The sequence below is a fragment of the Nycticebus coucang genome, chromosome 19 (assembly GCF_027406575.1).
Source record: "Nycticebus coucang isolate mNycCou1 chromosome 19, mNycCou1.pri, whole genome shotgun sequence".
Classification (NCBI taxonomy): domain Eukaryota; kingdom Metazoa; phylum Chordata; class Mammalia; order Primates; family Lorisidae; genus Nycticebus; species Nycticebus coucang.
In genome coordinates, this window is record NC_069798.1 from 50,325,633 (window position 1) to 50,345,735 (window position 20,103).

General features: G+C 40.2%; 1 protein-coding gene across 1 annotated transcript in view; it reads right to left on the reverse strand.

Annotated features, from left to right (window-relative positions):
• MBD2 (methyl-CpG binding domain protein 2) overlaps positions 1-20,103 on the reverse strand; it is a 66,074-nt gene that overhangs the window by 620 nt on the left and 45,351 nt on the right. The window contains exons 4-6 of the mRNA XM_053571495.1: positions 9,599-9,689; positions 8,096-8,273; positions 3,151-3,289 (exon numbers count right to left, since the gene is read on the reverse strand). Of these exons, the coding sequence (XP_053427470.1) occupies positions 3,163-3,289; positions 8,096-8,273; positions 9,599-9,689 (396 nt within the window). The 3' untranslated portion in view covers positions 3,151-3,162. The remainder of the gene's footprint in view (positions 1-3,150; positions 3,290-8,095; positions 8,274-9,598; positions 9,690-20,103) is intronic.

Below are 20,103 nucleotides of genomic sequence, written 5' to 3' on the forward strand. Positions count from 1 at the left end.
TCAACATTATCCCCTCATTGTTTTGAGGGTTTTATTTTGATGATAGCAAATACCCATTTCATTTTCCAAAGAGATCATATATATCCTTTTACATGTGAATACAAATATTTTCTATCTATAATTAAATAATATAATCAGCATTAAAAATGAATTCCAAAGGGTATACAAGTGAAAAAACACAACAATAAATACAGCCAAATTCAAACATACTTTGAGACAATTTAGGAAAATTTCTACTCATGGTAATTTATTTTACTTTAGAACATCTATAAATGATAGATGTCACTGAGCCTTCTGTTGGCTAATCTGGGTGAATGATACTGTGTAATTGCAAACTAGACTGGTCATGTATTTGATGTAATATCTCATTTATAGCTACCTTTTTTTTTTTTTTAACAGAGTCTCACACTGTTCTCCTGGGTAGAGTGCTGTGGTGTCATAGCTCACAGCAACCTCAAATTCGTGGGCCCAAGAGTTCCTCTTAAGTAGGGGGTACTCCAGGTACCCACCACAAAGCCTTGAAGTTGTTTGTTGTTTTTTTTTTCTATTTTAGTAGAGATGGGGTTTTACTCTTGCTCAGGCTGGCCTCCAACTCCTGAGTGCAAGGGATTCACCCACCTTTTGGCCTCCCAGAGTGCTAGGATAACAGGCATGAGCCACTTCACCTGGCTACCTATTTTAACACCTTTGTTTTTGCAGTTGTCTTTTTCTCTCAATCATTCCTAAAATGTCTGTCTGAGAACCTGGGTATTTCTCTATAATGGTAAAATCTAAGTAACACAGTAAATCTCAACCTATTACTTAACTAAAAAACTAAATAAATATCCAGTTTTCTAGTAAGAAAGATTAGAAAGAGCTGCAGCATGATGAGGTTGACAAACTCCAAGGAAATGTGGTTGCAACTCTTACAAGCCACATCTACTTGCCATGTCTACCCTTTGCCAAGCTAAGCGCTACCTATTTTGTAGGTTATTATGAACATCTAATTAAGTCATGAGGCCATGCTTTGCTTTATTAAACATTTCAGGTATACAAGTGGCTAAGTAAGTTGGGTGAATGTAATTTTCCTAAGAAGTACTTGTAAATCTTCCCCAATCTACAAATCTAATGGCCTGGTTTATATAATGCCATTCTCAAGTTTAGAATACGTCCTACATAATTTAAATCTCTCCCTTTCTAACATGTGAGAATAACTGCTGCTTTTTAAGAACTGATTAAGATTCTAATCATTAAAACTCTAACACTGATTAGTTTGTGGCCACTATCCACATTTGTGTAAGGCAATGAACAGATACCAACTTCTATACACATAGAGTGTCTAGTGCCTAAAACACATGCTTGCTCACATAAATCAGGGTGCTGCCTTGAAGAGTAACATACAAAGGAAGCCTCAAGTGTGTGACCCTCAATTATCCAAAAGTGATTTCACATGCTCCAGAGAGCTAACACCTTAGTCAAAAGAAACACACTCCAACTTCTCTCTGAAAGACTTCACACAAAGTACACTCATCAAAGCCCGTAAAATACATCTTTGCCGGCTTGAAAAATAAAATTCAAAGTGTCAACACAGCATCTTCCTGCCTTTAGTGAGAAAATGAAAGAGTTAGAATAGTACTAAACTGAACTGGATTCAAATGGTTCTGTATGGTCAGGGAACTATGTGGCCGAACACCCTGCTATGGGTGGACATTATATTAGCATCTATGACTTGATTTTGGTATCCCTGTGGAATGAGCTTTCCTGAATTAAGAAAAAGTCACTCATGGCACGAGACTATTATGCTAAAACTTAAATTCACCCTCCCCACACTTCCTACCTTCAGCCTGTTCTTCTCCCAAGCAGAACTCCCACCCACCCAGATCAAGTGATAGTTCAACTGAGAAACTGGAGGTGTCCCCACCACTCTCTCACCATCCTCTCCAATCAATCACCTGGTCAAGTTGATTCTATCTCCAGACATATCTCAGACTACTCTTTGCCTCTTTGAGTCCCCACCCATCATCATGTCACCACCCTTTTGAAGTCACCATTATCTCTCTGGACCACCAGAGCACTCCAACTGGTCTCCATACCTCCAAGCCTTCCCAGTGCTAATCCTTTTTTCATGCTACAGCCATAAGGAAATCATAAACAAGCAAATCTCATCAGGCTGCTAACCTGCAGTGAATTTCCACTGGTTTGAAGGTCAGAGTCCTCAACAACCCACAGGTGCTACATGATGGCGCCCCATCCACCTGTCCCCCACCCTTCTGCAGGGTCCCAACATTGCAACCACACAGATCTGAGCGCCTTAAAGAAACCAAGTTTCTCCTTGCTGGTCCTTCTAAAGAGAACACTCTGTCCCCAAAGGGCCCCCCCAGGCTCAGTCCTATGCATCTTTCAGGCTCAACACAAATGTCACTTTCTCAGGGAGGCTTTGCTGCCTCTTGACATCACACTATCTCCCCTGTCCCTCCCTCTCAGTTTTGGCTTCAAAGGAAAAAAATACATATTCAATCATGGGTGACAGAAAGAAAGCGAGGGCTGCCAAAACAAAGCAGGATAGACATTGGGAAGCAGGATGCCAACTTGCCTTGGAGATTTTAGTGAAATTATCACCCATGGGAACAGAGCCCATGAACCTTGTTTAGGATAAAATCAAAATTTGTATTTTTAAGGTAAATTATTTATTATATTTTTCAATGTTCCTTTTTCTCTGCATCAAATCCATGCTAGGGAGATCCTAGGAAGAGGAAGAGATCTGCCTACTTTGCTGTGATAATTTTAGAGACAGTACAATGTGCTTCAGAAGGCTAGTGTGGTGGCGCTGACAGCCACCTTCCCTTCTGTGGCCATTCATCCCTACCTGACAGAGTCTTTCTCTTTTGCTTCTCTCTTATGACCCCTTGGAGGTTTTCCACCTGCTTCTAATAAAGGAGTATAGGTCCCCTACAAGTGGCTGCAGGGCGTCAATGTCCTCACAGAATGAGAACAAAGGATGTAATAACTTCTATCTCTGACCCTTCGATTCAGACGGGGCCTAACAACAGCACCCACATAACCTCCGCAGAGGGGAAGCTTCTTTATTCACTGCTGAGAAGGCTACAAAGGGAAAATAACAAGAGAACAAAAACTCGGCAGTGGCGAGTCTGTGGCTCTGGTGAGGTTCACCTGATCATATTCTTAGGCTTCATCTCCACTGTCCATCTCTAAGTCCATCTCTTGCGTGTCAGCAGCCCTTGACAGGATGTCAGCCATCAGAGCTTCTTCCAGCTTCTTCCGCACTTGCTGTACTCGCTCTTCCTGTTTCCTTTTGAAAATCAGAATAAAAGGACACCGAAAATTTGTTAAGTCACGGACATGTGAAGCTCATCCTTACTCCAAAATTCATGAATTCCTAAGGAAATGCACTCTGCAAAAGTTGCTGCTATACTCCAACCAAATCACACTAAGTCTTGTCAAAGACAGGGATGTTCACATAAGTAGTGATCCCTCACCTCACAGAGAGTTCTAGAGGGAACAGACTGACTTCTGTGACCTTTCTCTCAACTTCAAAAACTTTGAGTGTGTCTGAAGATTTGGGCTTATTCTTATAATAAGGACAATTAGAAATAACACAAAAAATGAAGGAAAAGCTACTTGTTCTGGGAAGCACTGAGAAGGATGGAGGAGGCAGAGACACACAGCCGGGATCTGGCGAGGTTAGCAGAGGGCTAGCTCCTGGGGTCCCAGGGCTGCAGGTAACCGGTCAGGGAAGGAGCCACGGCCACATTACTCTGCACACAAAGGGCAGCAGCTGAAAGAAAGCAGCTGTTCAACTGAGGGAGCAAGCAGCCAAAGGGCATGCCGGGAGTTCTTTGGGTCTGGTGATGGCAAAGGGATCTCAAAAGAAAGAGTTAGCAACTCCAAGTCATAAGAGATGCTCTGAACCCTTGTATGGAGCAGGAAGCTATTAGTATGCACTTTCTCTTTAAAAAGCAGGGAAAAAATGAGAGTAGTTTCCTGGGAGGACAAAAGAAACGTTCCTACAATATATCTAGCAAGCAAAGCATGATAAAGAAAAATTTACATCCAGAACCAAGCAGAGAGGCAAAGGTTGAAGAAAGACAGGAGAGAAGACTGGTAAGTAAAAGTCCTGTGAAAACAGAGACTGAAGGGAGGGAAGGCAGAGGAGGGTCGGTCAGCCCAGAACAGCAAACGGGTCCCTCATCTCCTGAGGCCAGAGCCAGGTGGTCAGGATGGCTGCAGAGTGGGAGATGGAGCTGCCCAGTGACAAGAGATGCAAAAGGGACTATGGAAGGCTTGACTGGGAAAAGAAGTGATTTCTTTTCTACGGATAGTTGAGGAACATGGATTACAGCACTGCCCCGTCCTTAAGTGATCTCCAAACTTCTTTCCAAAAGGAAAGTGCAGGGAAAACATTTGAAGAAATTGGCCTGGGAGAACATTTTATGAGGAGGATCCCCCGGGCAATTGAAGCAACACCAAAATACATTACTGGGATCTGATCAAACTAAAAGGCTTCTGCACAGCCAAGAACACTGTACATAAAGCAAGCAGACAGCCCTCAGAATGGGAAAGATATTTGAAGGTAATGTCTCTGACAAAGGTTTAATAACCAGAATCCACAGAGAACTCAAACGTATTAGCAAGAAAAGAACAAGTGATCCCATCTCAGGCTGGGCAAGGGACTTGAAAAGATAACTTCTCTGAAGAAGACAGGCGCACGGCCTACAGACATATGAAAAAATGCTCATCATCCTTAATCATCAGAGATGCAAATCAAAACTACTTTGACGTATCATCTAACTCCAGTAAGATTAGCCCATATCACAAAATCCCAAGACCAGAGATGTTGGTGTGGAGAAAAGGGAACACTTCTGCACTGATGGTGGGAATGAATGTGTTTTATTTGAAGAAAGGTGTGCAGACCAAGAACGCTGGGACAGCAGAAAGATAGAGGAATGAAGGCCTGGATGGTCCACTGAGGGTCGCTGAGTGCCCTTTCCCTGCTGGGGGCTCAGCTAGCTGCACAGCCACACTGCTGTTGACCAAATGAGACTATGTGCAAGGCAATGAAGGTAAAATATAGATCCTGTATAGCCATAAAACTTAGGTATCGGTTAAATGCTAAAAACAGCACAAAGGGTTAAAAGGTATGAACTTGTATGTTTTAAATAAATTTTTAAAAAGAGTGAGGCTGGCGCTGAGTCATTCTGAGCTCTACAGCCTCTTTCATATTAAAAGAAACTGGAGCTCAGCAGATGGTCTCGTCAGAGGGTCAAAAAGAAAACATTTGTGTATTTTGTGTGTAGTTGGTGTCAGCTCCGTCTCAGTGACTCCTAGTGGATGACCAATGGCAAATCAGTGTGACAGGGTCTCTCATTCCTGACAGCGGGTCACGGGACTCTGCACAGCTGCCCCAGAGTACCTCCATCACTGGGACAGTGGAGCAAGCAGTGATTTTGGCTGGAGAAGTGTATTTTACTAACATTTGCCATTGATTTTATTCTAACTCGAGCATTACTCTTCACATGTATGAAAATCAGTATGAAAGCATTTTCCTATTGTAGTATGCAGAATTCTGAGATAGTCCCCAAGAGTCTCCACATAATATAATACATAGTTATTTTATATTCCCTTCCGTTAAGGGTGGGTAGAACTTGTGACTATGATGGGATACCACACCATGAGCAGCTTACTAATCAATTGACCCTGAGTTAATCAGAAGAGAGATTACTGGAATGGGCCTAAGAAGAGCCCCTCATGGGGCAGGAACCTTCCTGGAAGAAGCAGGGAAACACATATGGAAGGAGCCATGTGGCAAGGAACTGCAGGCAGCCTCTGGGAGCTGATAGCTATCCCAGCCCACAGCCGGTAGGAGAAGAGAGGCCTCAGCCCTGCTGCCACGAGGAATGACTTCTGCAGCAACCAGATAACTTGAAAGAGAAGCCCAAGCTCCACACAGGAATGCAGTCAAGACAATAGATGGAGTTCAGCCTTGCAAGACCCAGAGAATCCAGTCACACCTGGCTCAGACTCCTGACCCATGAACTGTGAGATAGTAAATGAGAGTTGGTTTAAGCTGCAAGGATTGTGAGAATTCATTATGAAGTGTTAGAAAACAAATATACCCATTGATGAAAATATAATTAAATATCCTGAAAAGATACATACTTGAAAGAGATCTCGTTGAGATCTTCAGGCGGAGGTTTAATATAAACAGAATTATTAGCCACACAGTTAGAGAAAGGATAACAATTCCATTTGCAATGATTTATTTTGAACCTGCCCTAATTCTACAAGAAATGTTTGCTTAAAAATTTGTTATGACAATTAAAGTTAAATGACCAATTTGTCAGACAAATTCACCTTAAAAGGAAATCATCCAGAATTGGCTTCAAGATCGTTTCCTTTACTGCCAAAGGATCTGGCTTTGAAGCCATCGACATTCCCATGGCATAACTCAGAGCACCTCCATTAACACCCCTAATGCCCCATAATCAGAATGTCTGCTGATCACCTCATTATTCACTCTAAGGTGGAAAAGAACATGTATCTTCCGAATAACTGTCTTCCTCAAAGGTAAGAACAATCCAAAGAGGAAGTTGATTCTTTTCCTTGATTTTACATTTCATTTTGCTTGTCTTAAAGAATAACGTTGATCCTAAATCCCATGCAATTTAGACATGTGAATTCAACTTCGAACCACTGTATGTCCTTGCAAACACCTTCTGGGGGCAAGACATGATTGCAAGAGGGACTTTACCTAACAAATGCAATCAGTGTAACCTGGCTTATTGTACCCTCACTGAATCCCTAACAATAAAAAATAAATAAATAAATAAAAATAAATTAGTGGAAAAAAAACAAAAAGGCTTTCAAGTTATAAACCTGACTCATGCATTTAAAAACATTTTATGTCAATTTTTTATGAATTTAGAAAAAATAAAATACAAATATAAAACATATTTTAAAATTATGTATGATTCACAAGTGCCATCTGCTGGTTTTGTCTAGGAATAAATTCTCCAGGAAAACTCTGATGTACAGTCAGAGGATATGCACACTGTCACGTTTTTCAAGAAGATACAGTATGCCACAGCAGCACTGTGAGATGATGCTGCTGAGCTCACAGACCCCAGCTCAGTCTCTCTTTGTGGTCCTTCTAACAGGAACAGCTTTGCTCCTCCCAAGCACCGGTTTGCTCCTCCTTTCTGGGTCAGGCGTCCTCAAACTTTTTAAACAGGGGGCCAATTCACTGTCCCTCAGACCGCTGGAGGGCCAGACTATAGTTTAAAAAAAAAAACTATCAACAAATTTCTATGCACACTGCACATATCTTATTTTGAAGTCAAGAAACAAAACGGGAACAAACACAATCCCACCGCCTCATGTGGCCTGCAGTTTGAGGAGCTTCTTCTGGATACTATCAACCCTCGGTGGATGTTTGCCTCCCACCATTTGCTACTAAAAACCCAAAAACAGACGCAGTTTCTGTTCTTTCTCACTTCTGGCTCTGTTTCTTGTTGTTTTGCCCTGAGCTTCATCACTCTCATTTGTTCTCATCTGGTTCTACTGGGCGTGTGTCTTTGAAGCCAATTTATATCTTTACTTGAAACAAGGTGAAGCAGAGAAAGGTAAATCTCTAAATTGAGCTTAAGTGAGGTAAGCAATCAAAATAACCAATTGAACTTTAAAAATACAAGCGAGGTAAAGCAGCATGGCTGTCATCTGCTTTAAAGAGATATGTTCCAAACCAATGCAGGAAGAAATTGTAGAAGGTACAACTGAATGAAAGCGGAAAGTCAGACACCCAAATTGCAAAGACACTGCGAAAATGATGTGTTGAGAGCAGAACTGACGTGGTGGCTGTCCTCTGGAGGTGGCCAAAATGGGACCCCCGATACACAGCATTTACACCTCTTTCGAGCATGTATTTGTTATAATATAAAGGTCTTTTATCAACTTCCAACGGTTTCTTAAAAGCTCTGTAAACAAAAATATTTATAACTTTCTGGTTGATTCGTAACTTACCAGATGTGCCACTGAAACTAATGCACAGCATAAATTTTACCTGAATGTAAAAAACATTTTTCTGGTTAAACTGACTTACCTGATGTCTTCATCTGTGACAATGAAAGCTTTGCAGAGGGGTTGAGAGGTGTTAAGCCAAACAGCGGGGTTCTTTTCCACAGCAGCGGAGACTTGCCCTGTGATTGGTGCAGAGCTTGTGTGCAAAGCACTGGCAACAGCAGATAAAAGGGTCTCATCGTTGCTACCTGGACCAACTCCTGCAATTAGAAATAAGAACTACTTAAAGAAAACCTCTCGACATGGTAAGCAAACCTCACTGTGACTTAACCCAACTGATAATTTTATATCTACTTGGGATTATATATTTAAAACTGACACAAGCTGAAGCAGTTAAGGATATCATACCAACTTAATAGATACTATACACCAAAGAATTCACATGAAAGAATAGTAACAAAAATAGCTAAGCATGTTATTAACACTGTAACACAACTTTAAAATACATTTCCCTAGGTAGTAAACTTTTAAAAAGTTGTCTATATTTCTTCAAGCAAGGTCAATTATTTTAATGATATAAGACCCTTGCGAAGCCACTGTACTCAGGTATCCCTATTAAGGTATCCTTAGCACCTTGGCGTAGTTTCTCCTTATAGCTTTTAGTATTAATTTCCAGCAATATCTCAGTATTTATCTTCTTTGTTTCAAGACTTCAAAAGAAAAGTTGATGCACGCATACAGTACCTGCAGCTCCAACAGCTTGCTCAGATTCCTAATGAAAAAAAATCTAAATTCAGAGAACTAATGACTACACACCTTGATGATTATAGGAGAATGACACCCTGGCCACATTTCATGGCATTACTTAAAGTCCTAAACTTCTTTAACTAGTTAAAGCAATAATTTCTAAGAACATAAAGGGATGAGACAATTGTCTAACTACTATGAATTATGAGGCTTTTTGAGCAATCTGCAATGTATCAAGATTTAGAAGCTTAAGTTTGAATGCTTGAAAAACAATGCTTCTCCAGAATTTAGAGTTACCATATAAACAGACAGGTACAGACAGGGACCAGGTTCTCAGCCCCAGATCCCACCTGCTGCTGTGACTGGACCAAAGTGCCTCTGTCCCCACGGCTACTCAAAGCAGCAGTATGTGGAGGGAGGGGCAGAAGGAGAGCTGTGAGTTATTCCTTTGGTAAGAGGATGAGAAAGAGCAGTGCCAGGGCCAGATGCTGCTGTCAGCAGGAAGGTTGGGGAAAGCTGTCGCTCACCTCAGTTCAGTGCTAGCTAATAAAAGCAGCTCATGGATGAATTCACACGATGAACCTGACCTACAGCCAAAATGTTTACACAGGAAAACACTAAGATAATATCCTACACTGTAGCATTCCTGCAACATACAAGTTTCTCGTGTATATTTGCCTGGGTTTACTAAAAACACAAGAGGTCGGCTGTCCTGTGAGGCAGACGATCCCCAAAGTAAAGGCCTAGTGCTGGTCATTGCTGGCTCCCCAGCCGCTAACACGGTGCCCGACACAGCAGACACGGAACACACATCTGCTCAACTGAACTTGCATAATACCTTGAAGACCTTTAGGTAGTTCCATGGTTTTTATAATTTGTTCTGTTACATCTGATGCACTAAGTCCTTGTAGCCTCTTCTCCCAGAAAAGCTGTAAGGCAAAATATCACTGTTAATAGATACACTCTTGAAACAAGAAAGTAGCGCATCGATGCTGTTGGATAATGAAATTTAAATCATTTCAGTAGTTTCCTATAATTTCCTCATTTTTTTCCTTATGAAAGGCTAAATGATACTCCAGGCATGAATTATTCCAACACGTCAAACTTCTCTCGGTTGACATTACTCAAAAAATGTTTTATGCAACCTATTCACTTGTTACAGCACTATAGATTGTTATATGCTATACATGGTTTTTTATAAGGCATCTTCCGAAGAATACCATTTGAATTTCTGAGCGATTCATCTGGCATGAAATTTTAATGTTACAATTTATCAGGGAAAAGAAAACAAATTATAGTATGTATTGCCCCTTTATTCAATACCATTCGGGAAATAGCTATTCCACATATGGGATTTTTCCAAGACACTTAAGTTTAGCCCTTTAGCACACTTTAAAGGGGAAAAAGACCATTTTTTATGGAAACTCTTCTAAAATGTCTTAGATATGTCCTTGATTTTTTAAACTGATGTCACATTCAAGAGTGACTTTCACCCCGCTGTACAGGGCCTATGTCCCTGTGTCCACTCAGTGGCCCCAGGTCGTCATTACAGCCTTTGGTGAGCACAATGAGTCTCTCCTACCCTGAGGGTGACTTAGACACATGACTGCTCATTCAAACACTAAGTGGTCCAGGGCAGTTGAGCTTCTATATTTTCCATCCTCTATACACCTCACTCTCTCTCATCAGCCATTCCGTCCATTCACCGTGTTTGCAGAGCTCCTGCTGGGTGCTGTGCTCACCCTGCAGATGTGACAACTGGGGAGAAAGACACTGTCCCTGTCCTCAAATCTCATGTCTTCTCTACTCTGCTTCGTTTTACTGCAGCCAGAAACACAGAAAAGAATTCTATAGGACTTTGTATCTGTCTTTACTCCTGGATTTCTGGGGATCGTCACGCAGGAGGATCTGGGGGACACATGGAAACCCCAGCTCTAACGCCTTTAGATGTAGGGCCTTGGAAGAGCCATAGAACCTCTTGTGAAAATTCAGTTTCCTCTTCTGTAAATGAGCCAGTAATGGCTATCACACAAGATTAGCACGGGGATTAATAAGGCAATATAATACACCCATTATACGGTGGGTGGAAGGTTACTGTATGGACTTTAAGCAAACATTGGCCACTCTGAGGGTTGTGAGAGCTTTTATTCTGATTTCTAGATACATGTAAAGTATCAGATAATTGCCCTCCAAATGAGAGGATACAAATGAGAAGATACTATTTATGATAGAGTAGTAATATGTTAGATTTATAATAACCTCGACCTAGCACTGGAGTAACCTGTAACAGGATGCTCTGCTCTCCTCTGAATACCTCTGGTATATGGTCACATCTCCTTCCATCTCCCTACAAATCACATTATTAGTAAAATATGAGGTCAACAACAAGAGGATATGAATACATTAATCGCCATGGATGAAAAGTAGTTAGATGAAGGTAATAACTGATAAATGAGGTCAATGTCCCAAGAAACGCTGCCTGTTTTCTACCTACTCTATGGTAGAATAATATCATTTGTGTTTTGAATGTCAGAGCTATAGAAAAAAATAATACCAAATCCAATTAAATTTCTAATGAAAAATCATGTAAGGAAATCAGTGAGTATGAGATGAGCAAGTGCTTTTATAATTAAATTATACATACATTTATACATAATTATATTGAATTACAAATGTACTCACTCACCTCATACTTACTGATTTGTAAAAATAAACCAAACACAACCAAAAAATAAAAGCATGGGAATTATGGACATATACATTCACTGTTTTACATCAAAAAATTCTAATTGCAGATATTAAAAGATAATTCTTTTAGATTGTCATTTTAATTCCTGTTCTTTTTGTCACCTTCTGGAACATTAGGAAATTGTGCATAAGCTTAGAAAGCCAACAGCCTGAGCAATACTCCATGCAGACAACCAGATGACTAAGGGAGAAGCGTGGGCTGGGATTCAACATCATCTAAACCTCCACAGTGCCAAAGGTCCCAGCAATGGGGCGGTGCCCCTTTGGAGCTCATCTCCAGTCCTACACTCGCCTCCTCGGGCGTCTGCGCGGAGCAAGTGCATCCGGGTACGGCTGGAGGCACAGCTGCAAGTACTTTCTCTATTCCTAAGTTCCCAGAGGACAAACACAACGGTATGCGACAGCAGCTGCTTCTTTAGCAAGATCAACGATCAAACCTGTTTATTGAAAGTAAAATTTCCCCACAAATGGATCAATAAATTGTGGTATATGTACACCATGGAATATTACGCAGCTTTAAAGAAAGATGGAGACTTTACCTCTTTCATGTTTACATGGATGGAGCTGGAACATATTTTCTTAGTAAAGTATCTCAAGAATGGAAGAAAAGGTATCCAATGTACTCAGCCCTACTATGAAACTAATTTATGGCTTTCATAGGAAAGCTATACCCAGTTATAACCTAAGAATATGGGGAAGGGGGAGAGGGAGGGGAGGGAGGGGGGAGGTTGGGCAGAGGGAGGGTGATTGGTGGGATTACACCTGCGGTGCATCTTACAAGGGTACATGTGAAACTTAGTGAATGCAGAATATGATTGTCTTAACACAGTAACTAAGAAAATGCCAGGAAGGCTATGTTAACCAGTGTAATGAAAATGTGTCGAACTGTTTATAAAACTAGTGCATGGTGCCCCATGATCGCATTAATGTACACAGCTATGATCTATAAAAATAAAAAATAAAAAAAAAAGAAAGTAAAATTAACCCAGAACACCAGTGTAGCACTTTCTTAATTGCTGTGGATTTAACTTGGGCTTTGGAGGATTTATTCAACTTGCCTTATGAGGAACATCCAGAGAGAGCAAGAGAGATGTAAAGATCACACACAACTCCAACCACACACAAGCATACCCCTGGGAACTGAGGCTGGCCATGCTTATTATCGCTGGCTTTCATCACCCTAAGCACATTAACATGAGGTTTATACTGCTGGGGGGAAATCAAGAGAAGGGCTCATCAGGAAACAGTAATTAGAGGATCAACAATATTCAACAAATATTCTTTGAGCGCCCATGACATTTTGCTGGGCACTGGGGATGGTTCACAGGGTGCTTGGTGAGCACTGCCCTCTAGGCACTTACTGTTTGGTGGAAAACAAGCAAAACTCTACAAGGCAGACTGCAAGAACTGTAACAGTGAAGATACAAAACTAATTCTCCAATTGGGGAAAAATGAAGGAGGGCTTCTAGGAAGAGGCACCTCTTGACTGAGGAATGAGGATCCTACAGGCACACAGGTGAGGGCAAGTTGCTCCCACTGGAGTAGGTGCCCGAGAGTGCAGACCAGCGCTTCTGAACGACCGTGCAGAGAACAAATTTTATTCCTAATTATGCCAGATGATAAAAGATTCATTACTCCATCTTCTTCCTCACAGAGGACAAGAAGAAGAAGATAACTTATCTCCCTTTTATTTCATTGCAAGAAGACACACTGAGATTTATTTTATTTAAAAGGTACCAAATTGTTTAGATCTAAATAGAAAAAGGGTCACTCAGGGGGAGGGGGAGGAAGAGGAGGAAGCAGAAGAGGGTGGCAAATGGCACTTAGCCAGTGAGCTCTTCCCACAGACCTGGCACTGTGCTGACGGCTGCTTTATGTGTAAGAATTTAGTTAAACTTCCTACAGCATTTGGGAGAAGGTATTGTTACTCTGATGTACACATAAGGAAACTGGAGCATGGAAAGATTAACTTACCAAAGGTTACTCAACTAATCAGTGGCACAGCTGGAATTAAAACTTGGGTCATTGTGATTAAACAGCCCTGCTCTGAACAGCAAAAGCTGTGAAAGAATATTTAAATGGTTGGCTCTGTGTTAGATCTTACAGTACTGGCCTCACACCTTTCTATTCATGATGTCAAAAGCTGCTGATAGACGAATAAATGCTAAGAAAACTATCAAATTACTAGTAATCTGTCTAACTACTATGCAATAAATACTGAGCAAATTGTTAACTGTGGGCCATCTATGCCTGCTGCCTGCTTCCTCCTATGCAGAAGTAAGAAGGCCGGGCTTATTTTTGATGCTAAGACTGGCAAGGAGTTTAAGCTGATAAAAAACTGTAATTTGGAGTAGCCTGTATAATAAAAACCAAAGAATTGATGTAATACATATTGTTTGAAATTAGCTTTTTTGGACCGCAGTTACAAATATCAACCATACAGAACACCAAATTTTTGTTTGGTAGATGGAAATGAAAGACTGAGACCTCTAAGAAACACTTCAGATAAGTGACACTAAAAATGGCAGGAAGGCAAGTATTTCAAAAACACAAGAGTGGGAGTAACTTAGTAAGCATGTATAACTGAAGGCTCTGAATTTTTTCTGTTAAGAATACCTTTTAGATTGATTATAGTAACAGCTACTTCTCAGGACCACACTGAAAAGCAGCTACGTCAAACATACCAACCAGCATTACTTTCATCCACCATTATATTCAATTTGAACAGCACTAACATGTCTGTAAAGCAGTAAAAGAAAGTCACTGGATTGAAAAAAACTGATCTTCCACGTACACTCATGACCTCCACTTGACAGTCCACTCCCAGGACAAGATGATCTAATTTCTGAGTACAAAAGAAAATGGGACTGGGCTTTCAAATCTGGCTGACCCATGTTCGAGCCCTTGCTTTGTCACTAGCTTTATAAATTTAGATAGCTAAGTGAACCTCTCTAAATAACAGTTTCCTACCCAAGGTAATGGGACAATAAAACAGTCTCAAAGAGTTGTGGAAACTAAATGAACACTGAATAGACATTCAAGTGAATATGCCTCCCACACAGCAACTATCATTTTACTCCTGTGTTGCACCTATGGCTTACGGTACACTGTTGATCACACAGTACCATTTAATACGCAGTTGGTCGTTTTATTAAAATTAGTAAGTACAAACAATCAACTCTGAAAGGTCAGGATTAGCGAAGGAAGAGTCTGCACACCTGCATGTGAACTGCCCTTCCTCCGCAGATGTTCTGCTGCGGATTCTCCCTACTGCAATCATCTGTGATTCTTCCTCTTCCCCACTTATCCAATCAAACCCAGATCACCTGGGCACTGGTAAGCAGTACTGGCTGCATAATTTTCAGGGCCCAGAAGAAAACTAAAATGTGAGGTTCCTTGTTCAAAAAATATTAAGAATTTCAAGGAAACAGCAGCAGAGCATGAAGCCAGGCGTGGGAACTTTCCTCCACAGTGAGGAGCTCTGCTGAGCGTCAGGCTGTCTGCCACTGCACAGGTGGTGTGTCCACAAGCTGGCGTTGGTGCCACGTATAATACAGAGGTAGAAAGGGGAAGAAGACCAGAGAAGGAGACCCCTACGTTGTGTGGCAGTACTTAGGCAAATGCTGTGATGTGATCTCATCCTGTGAATTTCTTAAAAAAACGAGAACACGAGAAAATAGTTCTGGCTGGATCCATGCGGTAGAGAGGAACCCCCTCTCTTAACTCCTCATTAAAATACTCAGGGCCTTGTCATCCCTGTCCTTCCTCATAAGGAGGAACAGGATCAAGGCCAAGGCCTCCACTCTGGAGGGAAGGAGGGGGAGGGACGTCCAGGAAGTGAGGAGATCACCACGGGAGGAAAGGGCTGAAGCCCAGAAAGGATCAGAATTTTCTTCTATTCAAACTCCACTGGATAACACAGAGAGCTTTTAATTCAGATTTCTTGAAACTGTAATTTTCTTGTTATTTTTAGTCTGTCTAGTTTCATGTTGTGATGATAGTAATGCCCTTAGAAAAACTTCAAAAGGGCTCTGAACTTGTTTCAAGAACAGAAGGTAGGAGAGAATCGGGGAACACAGACTACATTTCTGTGCTGCCGTGAATCGAGGAAGAAAACACCTCTAACCAGCAGCAATGGTCTGGAGCAGAGGACCTCGGTCCTAGCCTTCCTGACATTGGGATGAGAGGCTTAGCAGCATGCTTGGTCTACACCCACTACATGTCAGGAGAGCCACCCCAGTTGTGACAACCAAAAAAATGACTCTGAACATTGCCAAATATTCCAGGGTTGGGGAAGGAGGTAGAGGGGAAGGAAAATTGAGTCTAGTTGAGAACGGCTGGTCTAGAGAAAGAGAAAGGGGATGGAAAGGTAGGAGTTCATCCCAGCAGGGGCAGGAAAGAGAGCCTTCCCCCCATGTCTGCTGGTACTGTGAAAACCAGCTCCGCTTTTTCAGCTCCTCATTCCTGCGCTTTAGAAGAAACCCTCTAAATGGCTGGGGGCTGCCTGCCTGTTTCACTGCTAGACACCAAGGCAGTGGTGAGGAACACTGTCACACCGGTAAATACCATACAGCACAAGCGGGAGAAATACTTCTTAACCTCGGAATTAAAAGCCATGTACTAGCTGATAGAAACATAATTCTAAACAGTAATTACTTTTAATAATTCAGAGACACTTCAAAACAAGTGGTCTTTTACAGGTGGATCTGGGATGCTAGTATCATTTCTGTTGAAAGATGTAGCATTCCAAATCACCAAAGTATTAAATTTTCTATCACAACCCATAAAACAGGAAGAATGCTTATGTATGGAGACCTTTGTTTACCACAGGAACAGGGATCACACGACCTGTCCCTGACTCCTGAGAAAGTCACGGCTTCATTTAGAATGACTTGACTTTAGGTGTTCACTTCTAGGTACAAGAGCAAAACAAAATAGGTTGATGTTGAACACATTAATCTCCATAAATTCTCAGCACGTATCAATCAGTAGGCCTGGCTAACTCTAACACAAAAATCAGAGAAAAAGCACCTCCCCAAACTGAAACACAGGAAAACTTAAAACACATTCTAGCTCTTACATATTATCTAGAAATGCATTGTCCCCTTAAAAGGATAATCTCCACTCCAGCAAAACTAAACTAACATGCAGAAACATGCTAAATTTCAATAAAACTAAAGCTCATCTAAAGCTCCTATACATCCAAACTCCAATTTCTTATTGTTTATTTTAAAATGTATAAGCTGAATATCAGTCCCCGAGCCAGGAAGCATGTCAGAAACAACTCTACAGCAACCTAGAGAAGCCAGAGCCCAAGCCCAGACAGAGATCCTGAGCCCCTACAAATACCTTCCTCTCCTGCCCAGACTTCCTCCTGTGTCAGAGAAGTCCGCACCCAGCCGGCCTGTGCTCCAGATCACATTTCCTCCCGCCCCTTCCTGATCCTGCCCAACAATCTGCCCGACTCCTCACATTTCCCATTTTCCCTTATCTCCTGGGGCTGTTCCCCTTGAAGTGACAAGTACATGTAAACACAGGTAACATAATGTCCACATTCATGCTGCTTCCTCTCCAACCCATCTCCATCTTCCTCCTTCTGCTAGTAAGGAAATCTAATTTCCTCGTTTTCCATTCAGTCTTCTCCTCATCCAGGCTCTGCCCCTATTATTATACTAACACGGACCTTGCCCAAGGTCACAGTAACTTAATGATCAAACTCCTAACTCAAGCCCCTTTGGCTTCACTTCACTGTTGCATTCGCCTGCTATCAGAAGACTTAGGAAGTCTGCCTTTTATGATAGTTCTCTGTAAGTTCTAAGTTCTGTATTCTTTACTGCTATTAGGCAACAAATTTAAATGTCTAACATTAATTGTCAAAAAACTGACACTATAATAAGCATTTTTTTCTTTTTTCTTGTTGAATATATTTAAAACACATAAGCTGTGATATACTTTTTAAAGTATTAATACTTGTTAAATAGAAGCGAAAGTGGCCATAAATATCTTACATTTTCACAGCTATTAAAAAAACTCTCAGCATTTTTAGAGTTTTAATCTGTTAAGAGCATGATGCTAGACACATATTTGGTACTAAATTGTCTGTGGGATGAACTTACCACTAACTAGGGGAGTAGAGGATGACAGGGCCTTGGTTTGACTCAATCACTAAATAGATGTTCAACTTAGACGAATCACTTAATCTCTTGGGTGTATTTTCATTAATAAACCAGAAATACTAATAATAGTCATATCTATCTCAGGTTAACAAGATGCTAATAAAATGTAAGGAAGTTCTTTAAAAATACAAATTTTTTATCAAATTGCTCAGAATTTTTTCTAATGTTAGGAATCCATAAATTCAATGAACATCTTATTCACTTTCATAATAATGCATTTACAAAATCTAATCAAAGAATAAAGAATCCTGTTACATAATTGTAGATTACAGCAAAACCCAGAAAATGTGCATTTTATATTCACTGACTCTTGAAAAGCTAAATATATAAGACACAGGGTTAGGACTATGGAGATGAACGGTGTTTCCTACCCGGAAGAAATTCACACTGTCTAGTTTATGTACTGCTCTATTTCAAATCAACACCATATAATATCTGAGTGGTTTATCAGCCAGAACAATTTAACTTAAATACCTTGGCCTGCAAACATCAAAGGCCAAGCAAAGGCCAAGCATGAGCTATCCCTCATTCTGTCAGGGTGGCCTAGAAAGAAAGGGCTAGATGATAATGTGAATATTATTACATAAACCAGGCTGAAGCTCGATTCACTGATTCACATAGCTGTGCAAAGTACAAGGTGATCTCCTACTAAGGCAACTGATAACAATTTGGGCTAAGGCAACAATGCAAACATTAGGGTTGATGAAGATGGAGCTGCAGTAATCATCTGCTGTAGTTGTTGGTCAAAATTTTGCCATGAACACTCCCTGACAAATACACAGTGGACATATAATACTTACCAAATCCCTGAAAAGATACAATTATCCTAAGATGACCATGGCACAAAAGTATCATTCTTGGTACCTAAAGTTTTCATGTGTTGCTCCCACAGAAAAAGTTACAATCATAATTTTCTTATTGATACTTCAGTTTAGAGAGCAACTTAGGTATGCTCCTTCACTGCTTTTCACATGTTTGTCAACACACTTGGAATTAGTTGTTCAGTGTTGGTTTTCCTTATTAGACTGAAAGTTTTATGAAGACAACATGCATGTCTTTTTTTTATACTGCATCTGCAATATAATCAGCAATATGTGCTGTTGAATAAATGAACTAATTATTTCAAAACCCACTCAACTGCAGGAGCTTTGGTCTCTCTAAACTGTCATTAGTTGTTTATCAGAAATGATGCCCTGAGGGAAATCTTTCTTGAAACTAATTTCATTGGGGCCACACCTACAGTGCATCTTAGAATGGGTACAGGCGAAACCTACTAAATGCAGAATACAAATGTCCACATACAATAACTAAGAAAATGCCATGAAGGCTACGTTGAACAGTTTGATGAGAATATTTCAGATTGTATATGAAACCAGCACATTGTACCCCTAGATTGCACAAATGTACACCGCTATGATTTAATAATAAAAAATTAATTAATTAATTAAAAAAAGAAAATATCAGTTAAATGTGTATCTGGTATAAAAAGTCAGTGACTGGAAGGAGACACGAAAGCTTTTGTGGGGATGCTAGTGTTTTTGGCACTGGTTATATGAATATGTTAACTTTGCAAATTCAATGAACTGTACATTTGTGAGTAGAATACTTTTCTGTATTTCTGTTATATGTCAATAAAAATTTGTACTAAAAATGTGAAAAAAAAAGAAACTAATTTCCATAGTATAAATTTATTCCTAATTTTTTATAGTCAGATATTAACAGACACTATTTCCTTTCTTAATGCCAGTAAATCAAGAAGTAGAAGTAAATATGCACTATTTAAAATGTAATATTAAGAATGAAGTTATTAAATCAAGTTATAAATCCTCAAAATTACCAGAAGTATGAACTTAAGTGGAAAACCTAGACTACAGACTAAGAATAGAAATACCAGAAAACTACAATAAATATTAAAAACATTATATGTTAAGAATAAACATGATGGGCAGCGCCTGTGCTCAAGGGGTAGGGCGCCGGCCCCATATGCCGGAGGTGGCAGGTTCAAACCTAGCCTCGGCCAAAAACTGCAAAAAAAAAAAAAAAAAAAGAAGAACAAACATGATGATAGACTTAAGACCAAAGATATCTGTAATGGCAATAAATATAATGGTACACTCACCAATTAAAAAATGACCTTTAGATAAAATTTTTTAAAAACTCAACTATACATTTTATACAAGAAAAACAACTAAAATAAAAAGACTCAGAAGGTGAAACTAAAAAGAAAATGCAAAGAAAGAGCAAGCAAATATAGGCATTAAAAAAAATGAACATTACAATATTATTATGAAGTTACTTCAAGGCAAGAAGTGTCAGATAAAACAAAAGCATAACCCATTATAATGCAGTATCTTCTACAAAGTAAAGGTTTTCGTTAATAAATTTAACAGAGTTGGAGTTTGGCTTTCAATCAGGAAAA